At 44.8% G+C, this 18,450-nt stretch overlaps 2 protein-coding genes across 2 annotated transcripts in view; one reads left to right on the forward strand and one right to left on the reverse strand.

Moving 5' to 3' along the window:
• Positions 1-9,981, forward strand: part of stag1a (STAG1 cohesin complex component a) — a 37,154-nt gene extending 27,173 nt beyond the window's left edge. The window contains exons 15-32 of the mRNA XM_011490177.4: positions 266-383; positions 509-612; positions 2,088-2,180; positions 2,332-2,625; positions 2,697-2,767; positions 2,945-3,113; positions 3,496-3,588; positions 3,711-3,885; positions 5,198-5,337; positions 5,523-5,624; positions 5,723-5,871; positions 5,976-6,104; positions 6,184-6,386; positions 6,464-6,632; positions 6,706-6,822; positions 6,901-7,015; positions 7,090-7,170; positions 8,630-9,981. Coding sequence (XP_011488479.1) covers positions 266-383; positions 509-612; positions 2,088-2,180; positions 2,332-2,625; positions 2,697-2,767; positions 2,945-3,113; positions 3,496-3,588; positions 3,711-3,885; positions 5,198-5,337; positions 5,523-5,624; positions 5,723-5,871; positions 5,976-6,104; positions 6,184-6,386; positions 6,464-6,632; positions 6,706-6,822; positions 6,901-7,015; positions 7,090-7,170; positions 8,630-8,653 — 2,346 coding nt within the window. The 3' untranslated portion in view covers positions 8,654-9,981. The remainder of the gene's footprint in view (positions 1-265; positions 384-508; positions 613-2,087; positions 2,181-2,331; positions 2,626-2,696; positions 2,768-2,944; positions 3,114-3,495; positions 3,589-3,710; positions 3,886-5,197; positions 5,338-5,522; positions 5,625-5,722; positions 5,872-5,975; positions 6,105-6,183; positions 6,387-6,463; positions 6,633-6,705; positions 6,823-6,900; positions 7,016-7,089; positions 7,171-8,629) is intronic.
• A 2,147-nt stretch (positions 9,982-12,128) lies between these two features.
• pccb (propionyl-CoA carboxylase subunit beta) lies at positions 12,129-18,037 on the reverse strand. Its single transcript, XM_004082168.5, has 15 exons — positions 17,380-18,037; positions 17,082-17,201; positions 16,937-17,005; positions 16,766-16,822; positions 16,024-16,137; positions 15,803-15,913; positions 15,606-15,714; positions 15,383-15,503; positions 14,400-14,481; positions 14,198-14,321; positions 14,017-14,124; positions 13,500-13,600; positions 12,973-13,071; positions 12,788-12,887; positions 12,129-12,696 (listed from the first exon to the last, which is right to left on the reverse strand). The coding sequence occupies exons 1-15, from the start codon at positions 17,623-17,625 to the stop codon at positions 12,575-12,577; spliced, it is 1,683 nt and encodes a 560-aa protein (XP_004082216.1). The 5' UTR covers positions 17,626-18,037; the 3' UTR covers positions 12,129-12,574.
• Positions 18,038-18,450: the final 413 nt, after the last annotated feature.

Raw genomic sequence — 18,450 nt, forward strand, 5'->3', positions numbered from 1 at the left:
GCAAATTCATACGATTTTTCTGATGTAAAAAAAAAAATCTGTTTCTGCTTTTTTATTATGGAATCATAGGATGAATTCTTCAAACGGACACTTTCATTTTGTCTAATTTAGATTAGTTTTGGAGACAAAATGTTGAGAGAACTTTTTGTTTGATCTTCTTTTTCCGTAAAAGTTCGTGTCTTTGTATTATTTTTGTAAATTGAAGCGAAGGTTTTATGTGATTTCACAACTTTTCTGTTTCGTTTGTCTCTGCCCTGGCGTGCAGCTTCACGAACACGCAGCTTACCTGGTGGATTCGCTGTGGGAAAGTTCTCAAGAGCTGCTGAAAGACTGGGAGTGCATGACCGAGCTTCTGCTGGAGGAGCCGGTGCAGGGAGAAGAGAGTAAGGCCGGCTGCTTTTCATCAGCAGCAGTTAAAGTCATCACCTGGAAGCTTTCTTTGTTTGTTTGTTGACTTACCCCGTTCGTAGTTGTCTTTGATCGGAGACCCCGTTGTCTGCCTCTGCAGTGTTGTCCGACCGGCAGGAGAGCGCGCTGATAGAGCTGACGGTGTGCACCATCCGACAGGCCGCAGAGGCACACCCACCCGTCGGCAGAGGCACCGGCAAACGGGTGAGTCACAGGGTTCCCTCTGAAAGACGGAATGTGAACATGTCTGAAAAAAATGCTTTAAAAATAATCCCTACAGTGATGGCCAAAGGTTTGGAGAGTGACATAAATATTGGAAATTGGAAAAGTTGCTGCTTAAGTTTTTATAATAGCAATTTGCATGAATCACATAGTTCTTCTTTACCATGAAGATGAACTTTATCCCGAAAAAAACCTCCCACTGCATTTCATTGCTGAGATCATTTCAGTCATCGTCTTGTTAACTCGGGTGAGAATGTTGACGGCTGGAGCTCATGATGTCAGGCTGATTGGGTTAGAATGGCAGACTTGACGTGTTAAAAGGAGGGTGATGCTTGAAATCCTTATTCTGCCATTGGTAACCATGGTGACCTGCAAAGAAACGCATGCAGCCATCATTGCGTTGTATAAAACTGGCTTCACATGTTGTGGGAGCTAAGATTGCACCTAAATCAACAGTTTATAGGATCATCAAGAACTTCAAGGAAAGAGGTTCAATTCTTGTTAAGAAGGTTTCGTGGCGTCCGAGAAAGTCCAGCAAGTGCCCGGATCGTCTCCTAAAGAGGATTCAGATCGCACACACAGTGAGGCCAAAGCTTTTGGAACATGGCCTGGTGACAAGAAGGGCGGTAAAGAAGCCACTTCTCTCCAAAAAAAAACCATCAGGGACAGATTGATCTTCTGCAAAAAGTATGGAGAATGGACTGCTGAGGACTGAGGCAAAGTCCTATTCTCCCATGAAGCCTCTTTCGATTGTTTGGGGCATCTGGGAAAAGGCTTGTCCGGAGAAGAAAAGGTGAGCGCTGCCATCAGGCCTGTGTCGTGCCAACAGTAAAGCATCAAGAGACCGTTCATGTGTGGGGTTGCTTCTCATCCAGGGGAGTGGGCTCACGCACAATTATGCCCAGAAACACAGCCATGAAGGAGGAATGGTACCAGAACACCCTCCAAATGCAACTTGTTCCAACAATCCAACAACAGTTTGGTGATGAACAATGCATTTTCCAGCACCATGGAGCACCGTGCCATAAGGTGACTCAGGGACCAGAACGTTGAAACTTTGGGTCCATGGCCTGGAAGCTCCCCAGGTTTTAACCCCATTGAGAGCTTGTGGTCAATCCTCAAGAGGCAGGTGGACAAACAAAAACCCACTAATTCTGACAAACTCCAAGACTTGATTCTGAAAGAACGGGTCGCTATCAGTCAGGATTTGGCCCAGAAGTTGATTGACAGCTTGCCCAGTCGAATTGCAGTAGACACTGCAGAGACCGACCCTTTGCATAAATGTCATGTGTCGATAAAAGCCTTTGAAAGTATGAAGTGCTTAGAATTATTTTTTAGTACGAAGCAAACATCTAAAAGCAGTTTAGCAGCAAACTTTGTGAAAACTAATATGTGTGTCATTCTCAAAACTGTTGGCCACGACTGCACTTTCATTTAGTTCCTGCTTCTCTGTCCAGGTGCTGACGGCTAAGGAGAGGAAGACTCAGATCGACGATAAAAACAAACTGACGGAGCACTTCATCATGGCTCTGCCCATGCTGCTGTCCAAGGTAAGGAACTGATCCGTTTGTTAAATTCAGAAGACGCATATCAGTTTGACTAAATATGAAGCGACTCCAGCTGAGAAGCTGCTGCCCGATTGGTTTTCCTTCTTTAACGATCGATTGGAGCGTCTCCTCACCCGGCGCCGTTTCCTCTCAGTACCAGGCAGACGCCGAAAAGGTGGCCAACCTGCTGCAGATCCCGCAGTTCTTTGACCTGGACGTGTACAGCGCCGGGCGCATGGAGAAGCACTTGGACGCTCTGCTGAAGCAGATCCGCCTGGTGGTGGAGAAGCACATCGAGACGGACGTGCTGGAGGCTTGCAGTAAGACCTACAGCATCCTGTGCTCCGAGGAGTACACCATCATGAACCGCGTGGACATCGCCCGCTCGCAGCTGATCGACGAGATGACCGATCGCTTCACACACTCCATGGAGGAGCTGCTGCAGGAGGTGCGGGAGATTCTCCTGTGTGCTTGCCCTTTATTTCTAGAACAGATTTTTTTTACTTTGTTGTTCTGCAGGGGGAAGAGGCAGATGATGACGATATCTACAACGTCTTGTCCACCCTGAAACGGCTCACAGCTTTCCACAAGTACTACTTTGTTTTACTTTATTCTTTCAGAATATCAGATAAAGTCCAGATGTGTCCTCATCCAGCGGATGAAACTACAGCAGCACATCCTCACTTTAAATGTTAAAACTGTAGCTTATTGCTTGCGAGTAGAAAGGCCTCAAATGTCTTGCGTGCTTCTGTCTGGTTCCCCTCCAGCGCCCACGATTTGACCCGATGGGACCTGTTTGGAAACTGCTACAGACTCCTGAAGGCGGGCATCGAGCAGGGCTCCATGCCGGAGCAGATCGCCGTGCAGGCCCTGCAGTGCTCCCACTACTCCATCCTCTGGCAGCTGGTCAAGATTACCGAGGGGCTTCCCAGCAAGGTGCTTCTGATGTCAGATGTTTAACCGCTTGGAGTCGGACATTCAGGCGTGATGATGGTGTTTCTGGAGCTACCGATAAAAATCTACAGAAAGCTTTGTCCAGTTTTTGTTAATCCAAAAAAAGGAAGAAAAACACATAAGTGCAGATGAAACTGTTTGTAAAAGCTATTTGTCACTTCCCCTGTTTTAATAAAAGTAATGCTGTTTCTGCCAGTACTACATGGCTTTTCTGTTGTATCCATTCCGTCCCTAAAAAACGGATGTAATGAGATGTAAACTGGCCTCATGACCAGTTTTGGCGCCGACGTTTTGTCCGGGCAGCGATGGGAGTTTTTGATCACGAGGCTGTTGTTTTTGACTCTGTGTGTGTGTTTGTGCGCAGGATGACCTGGTGGCTCTCAGGAGAGTTGTCAAGTCCTTCCTGGCTGTGTGTCAGCAGTGTCTGTCCAATGTCAACACTCCGGTTAAAGAACAGGTAAGAAACTCCAGGCTTGACCTCGGCGATGGGCTTCAGATGAGCCTGACCTTTAGATTCGGAGGGGGCGGAGCCTTTTATCTGTGTCTTTTGTAATCCGTTCATATCCGTGCGTCTCTCAGGCCTTCATGCTGCTCTGTGATCTGCTGATGATCTTCAGTCATCAGCTGGTGTCGGGCGGCAGGGAGGGCCTGCAGCCCCTGGTGTTCAACCCAGACAACACTCTGCAGAACGAGCTGCTGAACTTTGTTCTGGACCACGTCTTCATCGACCAAGACGACGAGAGCCAGAGCATGGGTGAGGAGAACTGCGTGCTCCTGGTCTTCATTTAAAGCATTTTTTTTAGACAATATTGGCGTGTGTGTGTGTGTTTTTTCCACCCCTGAGAAAATCTATTTTTCAAATTAAAAGCCTTCTATGTGGAATGTGGTTTAAAACGACAGTTTGAAGATGTTTAGATGATGAAGATTTAATGAAACAAAGTTTTTGATTTTTAAAGATTTAATAATAGCAGCATCGCAGTCTTTTTCATAGAAATGCCATTTTAACAATGATAACTCGATCCAGGCTCAGATTATTTTTCAAGGCAAAAATATTAGGCTAATCTTATTTTGTTTTGGCTTTTTAAACGTTGGCTCATCGTGTGTTGGATTGTTTTCTGTGCTAAAGTTTCTTCACAGATGCTTTCCTGATCTAGCTTTGATGTGGGAAAATTCTTAAATGTTTCTTTGCAAGTTTCCACAAATATCTTTTTATTGAATCTTCAGATTTTTTTGTTGGGCCCATTGAAATGTGATGTAGATTGTTCCTTAAAGAGGAGGATAAAAACCGGACGCCGACTTTTAAGGTGTGACGGATAAATAGAGCAAAATGAAATGAAGCAATCGTCATAAAACTTGTATTTTCTAAAATTATAATAAGACAACATAAATTCACAGTGAATGCACCTTTATTTGCAGCATGTTTCTAACATTAGAGGCTTGGTTGCTGAATATCTTGCAGAGTGGGCTTGGTTTGAAGGAACAAGAACCGTCTCCATAAATTCACATTTTGAGGAAGAATCCTGCAAACAGTTTTCTCATCTTCACTTTTCTCCCCAAGGAAACTTTGCTTTTTTTTTTTATGACCTTTTTTAGCTTTAGAGGTCAGAGCAGTCAATTTATGAAGGTAGCAAATGTTTTTAGGAGTCATAGACGGATGTGGCGGAGAAGGAGCCGGTTTAGCTCGTGCTGGTTTGCGGCGCCTTCCAACCATGAAACCAGGGTTCGACTCCGGGCTGCTCCCTGTTCCCTTCTCTACCTCTGTGCCGGTCCCAAGCCCGGTTTGAGAAGGTTGCGTCAGGAAGGGCATCCGGCGTAAAACATTGCCAAGTTTCCCATGCGACTTGTTCGCTGTGGCGACCCCTGATGGGAGAAGCCGAAAGAGGAAGAAGAAGACGGATGTGGCGGAGAGAATCGGGTAGTTTTCCAAAATAAAACTTCCTTCAGAATCAAGAAATAAACAAAACTGGGTTAAGCTGAAGGATAAATGGATAATGGTCTTTAATTCCAGTTTGCCTCATCTCCACATTGTGCTTCTTCGTTTCATTCCACCATTTCTTATCTTTTAGAGGGCGATGAGGAGGACGAGGCCAACAAGATCGAAGCTCTTCATAAGAGGAGGAACCTGCTCGCCGCTTTCTGCAAACTCATTATCTATGACATTGTGGACATGCCGGCTGCCGCCGACATCTTCAAACACTATATGAAGGTGAGAGAGGCTGACGGCAAACGTGAGGCTTAAAAAGGGATTTAAATGAACTTGATAGGAACTTTGTCAGGATGATACATCTGTAATGAAGCTTTTTAGTGTACATTTTGGTTTTACTTACAGAAAGGTGTTTGTTCTGTACGTTTGAGGGTAATTTAATGTTTTGTTTTCATTCTCTGCCTCAGTATTACAACGATTACGGCGACATTATCAAGGAAACTCTGAGTAAAACCAGACAGACGGACAAGATTCTCTGTGCCAAGACTCTCATCCTGAGTTTGCAGCAGGTGAGGCCGCCGGCCAGCCGGTCGGCGCCGTGAGATCTCCTTTCATGTGCCGAACCCGGTCTGGATGCTGAGCGGCGCCCTTCTTTCGTGTGTTGCAGCTCTTCAATGAGCTGCTGCAGGAACAGGGACCCAACCTGGATCGGACGTCGTCGCACGTGAGCGGCATCAAGGAGCTGGCTCGCCGTTTCGCCCTCACCTTCGGCCTGGACCAGATCAAGACCAGAGAGGCCGTCGCAATGCTACACAAGTAAGATCCCGTCGACCTCATTGCTGATCCAAACGGAAAAAAGTTTGACCTAAATGAACTGTAAAGTTTCTTGTTTTTGTCTCTTACTCTTTCTGTGGTTTTAGGGATGGAATAGAATTTGCCTTTAAGTACCAGAGTCCTCGGGGACCAGAGTTTCCTCCCGTCAACCTGGCCTTCCTGGAGGTCCTCAGTGAATTCTCCTCCAAACTAATCCGTCAGGACAAGAAGACGGTGTAAGAGCTTCCTTTTGAGGATCAAGATCTAAACCTCATCCTGATAAAGTGTGTTGAGAACTGTTCATGTTCTCCACAGCCACTCGTACCTGGAGAAGTTCATGTCGGAGTCCATGTCGGAGCGTCGGGAGGACGTGTGGCTGCCGCTGATCTCCTACAGGAACAGCTTGCTCACCGGAGGAGACGAGGACCACATGTCGGTCACGTCGGGCTCCAGCAGCAAGACCGGCTCTGTCCGCAGCAAGAAGGGACGGCCGCCGCTGCACAAGAGACGCATCGAGGGTGAGCGGACAGCGCCAGGCCGTGGGGGCGTCGGTGGGATCTCCTGGGGAGGTTGTAAAGTCTGCGCTTCTTTTCAGAGGAAAGCAGCGTAGAGGGGTCCTGGATGTTACGCAATGACACCCTGCAAACTCCGGGGGCGCTCCAAACCCCTCAGCTCACCTCAACCGTCCTCAGAGAGAACAGACCCGCAGAACACATGCCGGACCCGGACTCGGAGCCGGGATCAGAAAACGACTACGTGCACAAGTGAGCAAAAAAATCCAGTCCAAACACCAACATGTGGCTCCGAGTTCTGAGTTTACAGTCGGTTGGTCTCCAGCCCTCAGATGCAGATGTCGTGGCTCGGCCAGCAGAAGATGGAGGAGGTGAGCAGGAAGGACCGGGCGAACATGAACTACATCAAGTCGCGCAGCAATCAGGGCGTCCGGCAGACCGTGTAAGTGTGCTCCACAAACACCATGTCTGAAAGTTTCACGGCTCTCGAGTGATCGAGTCTTTGACGCACCGTCGCCAGGCGCGGGCTGATGGAAGACGACGCGGAGCCCATCTTTGAGGACGTGATGATGTCATCGCGGGGCCAGCTGGAGGACATGAACGAGGAGTTCGAGGACACGATGGTCATCGACTTGGTTAGTGAAACGCTTTTCTTTTTTACTGTTAGCGTGGCTAACTTTCCTCACTGATGGAAAGATTTGGGTTTCAGCCGCCATCAAGGAACAGACGTGAAAGAGCGGAGCTAAGACCGGACTTCTTCGACTCGGCGGCCATGATTGAGGACGAGTCGGTATGTGTCATGTGACCTCTTCTGCTTAAACAGAAACTGAAGCATCAAAGGAAGATTTTAAGCTCAACAAGACCTAAACCACACAGTAATGGAAGTAAGAACAAAAAATACAATAAAATAGAAAATAGGGAACATTTTGAGCTTTTGTCTGATCCGTTTCCATTCATGGTTCGAAAAATGAGGCTAGCAATCATAAAAGTGTGAACCAGTTTTCAGAATCTCTTAAAAAAGGTTTTGAAATTTGGTCATAAATAATAAATAATTAGAAAAAGAGGAAATCCAGGTCTGAAATGAGTCTCTGCTTCTGTCTCATCCACTAAAATCTAGTTTCTGTCGTCTGAAGAAGCGTCTTAGCGGAGCGGGGTCTCACTGCTGGAGAAATGAAAAGCACTGAACCAATCTCCGTTAATCCATATCAATTCATCCTCTTTATAAATCAATTTTAGTTTTTTAGTCCAAAATTAACTTGTGTGATTATATAAATGTATAATTTCACACATATAAAGTTCAGGTTTTGTTTTCGTTCTATGTAAAAGGGTTTTCACAACAAACAAATGTGGTCGTGATGTAGAATTCGACACATAAGTTGCTATTTAATTCAATCAAACTGTGAATTACCACAGAAAGAAATCAGTTAGTTCCATCGACATGCATCCAATATGACGTCTAAAAACGATCGGCAGAGCAGTTTTCTTTGGGCGCCCCACCTTCACCCAACAGGTTAGCTCCAGCAACCCCTTTAGCCCAAATGAGAAGAAAACCTGATTTAGAAAAGGGCGAAATATTTACCGAAAATGTTTCCTCCTTTATACCTCCTTAGAATAAAGGTTATCTGTTTAAAAAAGTCTACAGTTTTATGTCAAATGGTAAATACAGTGTTTGACATGTACATATATCAGAAATAACATAATTGAATGTGAAATATTAAATCAAATTTGTCCTTTTTTTGTACCTAATATAAACCCTTATACAAAAATCTGACTACAAATGAGAAACATTTTAATAAAGCATTCCATTGAAGAACATGAATATTCCCACTGCAGACCCCTGTGGAACGCCAAAGCCCGGTGTGAAAAAGATTTCGCCATACAAATGTACACACTGCAGAGAGCGTGATTCAAACCGGTTTGAACCCTTTGACACCAAAGCTGCTGCTGGCGTACTAAAGCCGCTAAAAGAGCCGTTACTCTTCATGAAACAGATTCTGTCAGATGTTGCATTTCTGGACAGTCAGAATCGGCTGGAACTACATGGTTTGCCTCAATGGTTGAAGAGTAAGTGAAATTCAATGCTGTAGCTAAAGCTCCGATGGGACGGGGTTGAACAAGACTTTGTCTGACTTTTCTGTTCCTGTTTTTGTCGAAATCCAAGTGTTTTCTATGAAAATGGTGCGTCCCCCTCTGTAAATCCAGCCGTTGAAGGCCTCAAACAACAGCTCCTGCCTTCTTTGTTGTTTCAGGGATTCAGCATGCCCATGTTCTAAACTGTCTGCATCCACGCAAGGAACAAGCTGATGCTTCTGGGTCTCCTGCACGGACCACCTGCCAATCAAACTCTATGAAAACGAAGGAAATCCTAAACGTACTTTAGTCTTTCTCTCAGAATTCGGCAGAGGATGTTTGCCATTTGAATCTCCTGGTGGAACTTCTGCGTCCGACCGAAGGATCCACATCCAGACAGAAAAGCCGAAGAGCTTCGTTCTGCTCGTGTTCTTCCTCCTCTTCCTCGCCAGCCGGCCGGTCGGCTTGGACCTTTTTAGTAGTGGCTCTGGTGGCAGCCTAATCCTGCAGCCAGCTCAAGAGCGCTAGCTGTTTCCGTGGTTTCCTCTCGCACACATGTACACGTGTTTGCCTGCGCTCGTGGTCAGCGTCTGTGCGTCTTCACCGCCCCCTTCCTCCTGGTGTTGCACTTCTCCCCCTTCCGGTTCACCTGAAGAGGACCGCCCGTACCTTCAGTATGTCTGCTGCCAGCGCAGCCCGTCGGCGCCGGTCCGATCTGTTCCCAGACTCTCGTATGTGCTGTGTACATATAGTGTTGGCGGCCGAGCAGCTGCACGCCGAGGTCAGCAGCTGCACGCCGTTGTGGAGGAAGTGATGTAACCGTCTCGTTTGTGGTGTCAAAAACAAAGTGGGTGTTGTTGGACCGTAAAGCTGCACCTGTGACAGATCTTTGGCAGAAAGGCCCCCCCCTCCCCTCCGAAATAATGACTTTTTTGAAGTAAACAAAGTTTAAAAAAAGAAAAAGACAATAAACATATTTTAAACTCTGTAGCTTTAGTACAAAAGTTTTAAATCAAGTGTTTCTTTTTTCTGTTTGTACAGGTTTGTTTTCTTGAATAAGTATCATTTGTTGCCAAATTGTGGCCTACATACTTAAAAGTATATCACGTTAGCCCCTCCCCCCCTCCCCCATGTACGTCATATCAGATGGTCGTCACGGATACCAGGTGCTGTATCTTGATTGTAACAGTTCCAGGATGAAGTATTTCTGCAAAAATATCCGAGTCTCCAAACAGTGTTATATCTGGGTTGAATATCTGTTACTCTCATGGTTCATATTCAGTGCAGTGATGGATCTTTGTCTGACAGAAGTGTTTGAATGTGTTTTGAATGTTTTCAACCACCCCCCCCCCCCCCCCCACTGGGGTAACCAATCATTTACAGCTGGATGGCAGTCCTGTAAATATCACAAGACGGTTGGATCGTTTCTGCCTTCAAGTTGCCCTTAAATAATATAAAAGCCTGTTTTTTTCTTTGTATTTTTTTTCCTGTGAACTTAAATTCTTTTTAATAAAATAAAATCTGTAACCGATTCATGGATGTGTATCTCCTCCTTTTAGTGCCCTCTTCTAATGGACCAGCAAGCTTTTATTTTGAAAAGCTGGAAGAAAACAGCGTTCTGTTTGGCTGCTTCTTCAGAAACAAAAAAAAAGCCAAGAGTTGAGTCAAAATCTGGTCTTTGCAAAGACACCAATGATGTTAAGGTTTCATAAAGTTTTTAGCTGTGACATTTTTGGTCTAAAACAGAGTTATGACACATAATAGTCATTATCCCTAGAATAAATCCATGACATCGTATATACTTTAGTGGGCCATCCTGCCTGAAATCAGCCACCATAATCACTGTGCCAAAAACATCTCCCACCACCAGCCTTAGTGAGAATCGCCCAGTGGCCCTCACTCTAGTCATAATGATGAAGTGCTTTGAAAGGCTAATCCTCCCCCACATCAGGGACCACCTTCCCACAGACCTGGACCCCCACCAGTTCACGTACCGCAAAAACAGATCCACAGAGGACGCTGTAGCTGTGGCTCTCCACTCCACGCTGAACCACCTGGAGCAGCAGCAGAGCTACGTCCGGATGCCCTTTGTGGATTACACTTCCGCTTTCAACACAATAATCCCGGACAGACCCTGCGACAAACTGCTCTCTCTTGCCCCCCCCCCTCACATGCAATTGGATTAACAACTTCCTCACGAACCGATCACACACTGTGAGACTCAACCCCCACCTATCCTCCACCCGCACACGGAGCATCGGCGCCCCACAGGGCTGTGTGCTAAGCCCCCTGCTGTACTGCCTCTACTACACGCATGACTGCAGTCCAGCCCACAACAACAACAGCATCGTCAAGTTTGCTGATGAGTAGTAGCATCCTACAGTCAGCTACAGAGAGGAGGTCCTGAAGCTGACTGCCTGGTCCACAAAGAAGAACCTCACCCTGAACACCAGCAAAACCAGGGAGATCATCGTTGACTTCAGGAAGCATGGCGCCGACCCAACCCCCATCCATATTAATGGGGAGCACGTGGAGAGGGTCCACGCCTTCAGGTTCCTCTGTATCATCTCTGCCGACCTCTCCTGGACAGCAAACACCACAGCCATCATCAAGAAGGCTCAGCAGCGTCTGCACTTCCTGAGGGTCCTCAGGAAGAACAACATCAGCACCAACCTGCTGCTGACCTTCCACCAGTCATCCATGGAGAGTCTGCTCACATTCTGCATGACAGTTTGGATCGGCAGCTGCACCGTCACGGATAAGGAGAGACAGCAGAGAGTTTTACAGATGGCACAGAAGATCATTGGACGCCCTCTCCCCACCCTGACGGACATCTACTCCGCGCTCTGCACCACTAGGGCCCAGAACATCATCAGGGACAGTTCACACCCCAGCTCAGACCTGTTCCACCTGCTGCCCTCTGGGAGGCGCTACAGAGGCATCAGAAGCAGAACGAACAGACTCAAAAGCAGCTTCTTTCCCAAGGCAATAACCATCCTCAATTCCAAAATGCACAGATAAATCTGCATTAGCACACTCCACTTAAGTGTCCACCCAACATCAACACTCTACTTCATTGCTACCTCTTGCACATCTATGTTTGCACAAAATTTTGCACGTACTTTTGAACACATCTTGGCCATTCTTTATTACAGTTTATATTTGCACACTGTATGTTGTACATACTGATTTATTTAATATATTTAGCTATTTTGTTACTCTTGCACTGGAATGATGATGCTTCAATTTCATTGTACAATGGACAATAAAAGCTAATCTAATCTCATCTAGTTGTGGAATGATTGGGTAATAGGAGGAAAAAAAGATGCTATAGTTTTAGTTTATCTTTATTCAGTTTTTTTAAACTAAAATTAAAGTAGAGAGCAAATTGTAAACTAGAAAAGTTGAAAAAAGCACCAGACTACTTTGGGTTAACAAAAGTACTTTTCATGAAGCCATAAAATGGAAGAAATCGAGGAAATGTGAAATAACTTGTTTTGAGGAAAATCTTAAAAGATGCTAATAGGCCATAAAAACTAAATCCATAGTTTTGTACATTTTGTTGACTCCTAGAAGTGAATAAAAGTGGAGTTTTGATGCTCAGCTGGAAGATCTGTGACTGTAGAATATAATGTTTTCGTAGCAGCCATCACTTACTGACACAAAAAAACACCTCGCTTGTTAATCCAAGCCGTATTTTATTCAAACCAAATCCGTGGAAGACTAAATTTGCTTCACAAATGATGCACAGAAAATGTACAAATGGATGAATGAACAGAGTCTGCTTTTCCAAATAAGAGAAGGCACAGCAGCAGAGTGGGACAGATGGGGTCCATTACAAACACTGAAGAGGTTACAGTATATCACTTTAAATTCTACTAAAGTAAATCAATATGTACTGTACTCCTACTGGGATTTAGAGGGGTTTTCCCTCTACAGATGGTAAAAAAAAGATGTTGCCGAGTTTTGTAAAAAGTAAATGTCCTGATTTTAGGTCACTGTTTCCAAAACCTGCAGTCTCATACGTGACTATAGAAGAGGATTTGATGCTTTTAGTGGAGTGACAAACAGTACTGCAGATTTTGAGCTGCCTGTAGGTGGCGCTACAGAGCAGAAGGCGTTCTTCACAGAGGAATGTTGGCGTGCTTCTTCCAGGGGTTGACCTGCTTCTTGCTGGCCAGCACCTCCAGATCGCTGCAGATCTTCTTGCGTGTCGATGACGGCTCGATGATGTCGTCCACAAAACCTGAAAGAAAAAAAAACATTTAAGCTCCTGGAGGCGCCGGAATCACAAAAACGGGATCGGGAAACACAAAGGAATGGGCATTTTGGGATACCTCTGACAGCAGCTGGGAAAGGGTTGGCAAACTTTTCCACGTATTCCGCCTCTGCTTCCGCCTGATTCTCCTTTCCTCTGAAGATGATTTGAACGGCCCCCTGGACACATAGGAGCAGAAAGAGAGAGAGAGCAGCGTCACGCCAAGGCTGCAGGAAAGGGGCGGGGCTAGGAGCACCGTCATACCTTAGCACCCATGACAGCAACCTCAGCCGTGGGCCAGGCGTAGTTGACGTCCCCTCTTAGGTGTTTGGAGCTCATCACATCGTACGCTCCCCCATAAGCCTGCAGCACACCAAAACAAAAGCAACATTTTCATAAAACGCTGGAATTTCCTTCCAGTTTTGGGAACGTTTTCACCATTTTCAAGGAGAAATAAACAGCAGATTCATGTTTTATGGGATCTAATCTCAAAGCAATTCAATCCCTGATAAAACACACAAAAGTGGAAGGAATAAGTAATGACAGACAATTCATTAAAACACTTTCCGGACCTTCAGCTGCAAGTTTTAACTGCGTCAGAACATTTCTCCCGAGAATCTCCCAAATCTTCCATCTTTTCATGCCGGATAACAATTACACCGAGTTTCAGTCCAGAAGACAGAACCAGGACAGGAACGACAAAGGAACATGAATCCCCTTCTGCAGGAAAGTGGAGGAACTTTTCCAAAGACAAACGATGTTTAGTGAAAACAGATCTACTTGGTTCCTACCTTTCTGGTGATGATGGTTATTTTTGGTACAGTCGCTTCGGCAAATGCAAACAGCAGTTTGGCTCCATGTCTGATGATGCCTCCGTACTCCTGAGCCGTACCTGTTCAGAGGCCAGTGAGCATGTGCAAGAGAAACCTTTAAAGACCCACTCGGATAAAAATGGTGTTTTTCAACGCATTTTTCTGAATTTCTGGGTAAAAAATTCAAGTTTGAAAAAGAGAGCATCTGTATTTGAAGGGGGGCGAGGCTGCTCCATGCCAACAGTCCCCACCTACATCTGATGAACTAGTGCCGCTCTATCGAAACTGTCCAAACAAAAACACACTTTTTTTTTTTAAAGTTTGGCTAAATATGGCATAATCATAATTAAAAAACCACTTTAAAAATAGATCAAAAGATGATCGGAGTGAGTGGGACTTTACGTTTACTCTTTGGATTATTTACTTTTCCCAACAACCTTTGCAGCATCAGAAAGTAAAGGTTTGATCTGGATCTTGAAGAACCTGAAAGGAATACCTGGCAGGAAACCCGGCACGTCCACAAAGGTGATGATGGGAATGTTGAAGGCGTCACAAAAGCGGACGAAGCGAGCTCCCTTCACCGAGGAGTTGATGTCCAAGCAGCCTGATAAAAAAAAAGACATTTCAATCCTCTTCCTTCAGACTTTCCCACCTTCGATCTTCGATGTTCTGCTCACCTGAAGCCACTTTGGGCTGATTACCCACAATGCCCACAGTGCGCCCGTTCATCCTGGCAAAGCCCACGACGATGTTTTTGGCGTAACTGGGCATGATCTCGAAAAAGTCCCGTTCGTCCACTATCTGAGCACAGGAAGCACATTTTCACCTCTGTTAGCGCCACCCGGCCGCACCTGAAAGTGTGTGTGTTTGTGCACGTACTGCATGGATGATCTCCAGCATGTCGTAGGCTTTTGTTGACTCAAACGGGACAATGGTGTCCAACGCCTTCACCAATCGATCACTAAAAAGCAACCAACAAAATCTCAAGATCTAGTTTGAGAAAACAAAACGAAGAAATACTCTTAATTGGAAAAGAATTAGACCATTGGTTAGAAAAACATGCTGCTCGCTGACATATGCTGTCATTCAGACCAGATGCACATCATTTGTTTAACAGTTCAGTAATAATGAAACCAGCAGCTGTGGAATAAAGTGGACAGGGGAGGGGGGAGCCAGCTCTGATGTCAGCAGCATCGGGTTTGAATGAAACTTTTCAAACTGGGCAAGAAAGCAGACCAAACTCTTCTTTTGGGGTTATTTTAAAGACACACTCCTCCGATGGGGAAAAAAAAAATGTTTTGGGGCTTTTTAACATGCAGCCTTTTTCTCATAAAGGAGGACATTTATTAAGAAAACTGAACTTTTGAATTTCTGAGTATTTCTTTATTCACATCGTTGTGAACAACAACAACAACAAAAAATGAGTTCATTAGTGATGTAGAAAACACACTGTGCGGGCCACAGGCTCCCTCTCCTCTCAGTAATAGAAATGGGAAGAGGGGCGTGGTTGCTCCATGCCAACCACAAGTCAGAGGCAAATTTCTAATGCTCCTTGAGCAAAACTAGACTGCTGGGCCCCTAAACCTGTTTAAAGAATAATGTGTAGTTCTGATATGGATATGTTCTGATATGCAGTTTAATAAGGAGATTCTGTTCCCAAGTGTTGGAAACCTTTACGTATACAAATGTCTTCGTCAATCAATCTAATGCTACAGATCTCCTCAGAGGTAAGAAATTCCTCACTTTCTTTAATCCATTCAAGCAGATTAGCGACAGAGACAGGATTCTGAACACATCAGTAAATTCACAAGTGAGTGTGTTTAGTGTTTGTCTTGATTTGTCTTTGAGCCCCGGCGGGTTACCTGGGGTCGTGGCACTCCCTGATGGGGGGCGCGTCCTGGTTGCTCAGCGGCAGGAAGTTGAAAAACTCCCTTAGGTTTAGCAGCGCCTCCACGTCGTTCTCAAAAGCGCGGTGTGCCACCCCTGAGAAGCAGATGAACTCCTTTAGACAGTTTTAAAGGTCATTTTCTACTTTTTTTTTTTTTTTAAGGAATGAGTCTTTTGATGAAACATAAGAAAACCAACCGGACACGCTGGTGTGAGTTTTGGCTCCTCCGAGCTCCTCTTGGGTCACATCCTCGTTGGTGACAGACTTGACCACATCCGGACCTGTGATAAACAGGTACGACGTGTCCTGCACACAAAAATAAAACCTTAGAAGAAATAAAGGTCTCATTTGTCTCCGAGTTTGAGAATGCCAACCATTTTTAACAGAATCTCACCTTAACCATGAAGGTGAAGTCTGTCAGTGCGGGGGAGTAGACAGCCCCCCCTGCACAGGGGCCCATGATGAGGGAGATCTGAGGGACGACCCCTGAAGCAAGGACGTTCCTCTGGTGAGCAAAGAGTTGGTTTTAATAATAATAATGATAATGAATATTCTTGATTTCCCAGCAGACTCGTTTCTTTAGGCTAAATAAAAGGTTTTTCAAACTAAACACACCAGGAAAATATCGGCATAACCAGCCAGGGACTCCACTCCCTCCTGGATCCTGGCTCCTCCGGAGTCATTCAGCCCGATGACAGGAGCGCCGACCGTCATGGCCTGGTCCATTATCTGAGCGGGAATTTAAAAACACACAGAAATAGAAACGATAACAAAACAAACCCACAATAACCTGTTAATATGTTAACAAATGATAACTACTAAGAGACCCACTCAGATAAAAATGGTATTTTAAGAATGTTCTTGTGGCATTTTTCTCATGATAGAGGACATTTGTTAAGAAAATTAAGGTTTAAATTGCATTTCTGAGTATTTCTTTATTGAAGTTGTTTGGAATCAGGAGCAGACGACATAATGCTTTTTAAAAATGTTTGAATTTGTTACATATAAAATACGCTGGGTGGGCCACAAGCTCCCTGGTCTGCTCCATTCTGATGCATCCACTTGTAGACAAATAGATCCATTAACATCTTTTTTTCCCCTCGAGCCAGCATCTGCCTCAAATCTGTACAGCTGGATGGCTCTAATATCCCCATTTATGTTGCACTGATAAAACTGTAAACTAGCAGTAGAGCATGTCAACAGATGGCTGATGGGAAGAGGGGCGGCGTAAGTCTGTGCCAACAGTCCTACCCACAAGTTGGAGGTGATTTCTAAAGAATGGCATAATCATAAACAAAAGAGCACTGGGGATCCTTTTAAAATAAAGATGATTGGAGTGGGATATTAAAGAGCTCACCTTACAGATCTTCTGTGCATGAGCTCCAGACAAGCTTCCACCAAAGACAGTGAAGTCCTAACAGACAAAGATTAGAATATCAATATTAGCTTTAAAAAAAGAAAATTGTGTATTTTTCAAATCGCACGTCTTTCTTTTTTTCTTTTTCTGAACAAACACCACTTATCCCACCTGACTAAACACATAAACCAGCCTGCCGTTAATCCTGCCACGGCCTGTCACCACGCTGTCTCCGGGAAACTAGAGGAAGAAAATCAGGTCAACCGTGTAAACACAAACCATGATGCTACCACTGCCCTGCTTGTAGTTGGCTTACCTTGTTAGTGTCCTGCTCCATGCCAAAGTCAGAGCATCGGTGCTCCACGAACATGTCAGTCTCCACGAAGGACTCAGGATCCAGCAGGAGCGCCACCCTCTCCCTGGCTGTCAGTTTACCCTGCAGAACAGAACTGAGCTCACTTTGAAGGAACTTTATTATAACCTAGATTAACGCGATAATTCAGAATAAAAGGCTAAAATCAGACACGTTAACGTGAATGCATAACAAACATACATCTCTTTATTTGTTAAATTTGAATTAAAAAAAAAAACTGACATTTTCTTCATCACTTTACCTTTTTATGTTGTGCATCTACTCTCTTCTGACCTCCCCCGATGAGCGCCGCCTTCCGTTTCTTCTCAATTCTCTCCTTAACGGACAGGTGGCTGACCGAGTACCAGCGACAGGCCCGCGGGACGTGACTCTGCGGCCCTGACGCAGGTGTTGCGCCGCATTTTACTTGCGCTAAAAGTCTGAATGAGCCCCTGAAGCTGTTTATCAGCCCGCAGCTGCTACGAGCTACACCGAAGGCCGCCATCATTGTCCTGCCTGCTCTGAAGGCCACCGAAGACAGGCAGGCACCTAGACCAATGAGGATTGGGGGGAGGGTTTTTGTAGCCAATCAAAATGAAGGAATTTCCCTCAACGCGCATGGGCGGGATTTCGACTTTTTGCAAGCAAACTTTTTGATTTACCCTGAGCATTGTTTGTCAGGCATGCCCTTCTACTTGTATCGATCAATTCTCCATTATTATTTTGTTGTTGAACTTATGGATAATTCTCATTCATGCAACATTTTACTTTATAAAATTATTTTTAACGATTCATCAAGCAACTCTTCAAATCTGCTGCTCAAATTAAATACTAACTAGCTTTAAATATTGACTGACTGTTCACAGTAGGTATAAAAGTATGAGCAACTATAATTAATTTACTCAAATACTCACTTGCCACTCTGTGTCAACCTCTATTTTACACCTCTCTGTTAGGTCAAATTGGTTGATTTTTGATAGTTTAAAAATGCGAATACATTTGTAATTACTCGAATAAAGAAACAAATATCTACATGAAATGTGAAATATAAGGTAGAAAGCAGCATTCTAGTACTTGTGAAAAAATATTCATTACCATCCTCAACAATATTTCTTAAACTTATTGTGTTCACTGTTATTTATTCGAGCGTCATTAAGTACAAGAAGACACACCTAAAAGATTTGTTAAAGGACTAAATCCAACTATGTTTTGTCTTTGCAAAAGTGCAACAGGGTTGAAAACTCGATTACATGCGTTTCAGCGGCGCAAGCCGGTTACCAGGGTAACCACGGCAAATCTCGCGTGAAGATTACGCCTGTTGTGCAGGGTTGAA

Source organism: Oryzias latipes, chromosome 22 (assembly GCF_053564925.1).
Source record: "Oryzias latipes strain Hd-rR chromosome 22, Olatipes_Hd-rR_3.1".
NCBI lineage: Eukaryota > Metazoa > Chordata > Actinopteri > Beloniformes > Adrianichthyidae > Oryzias > Oryzias latipes.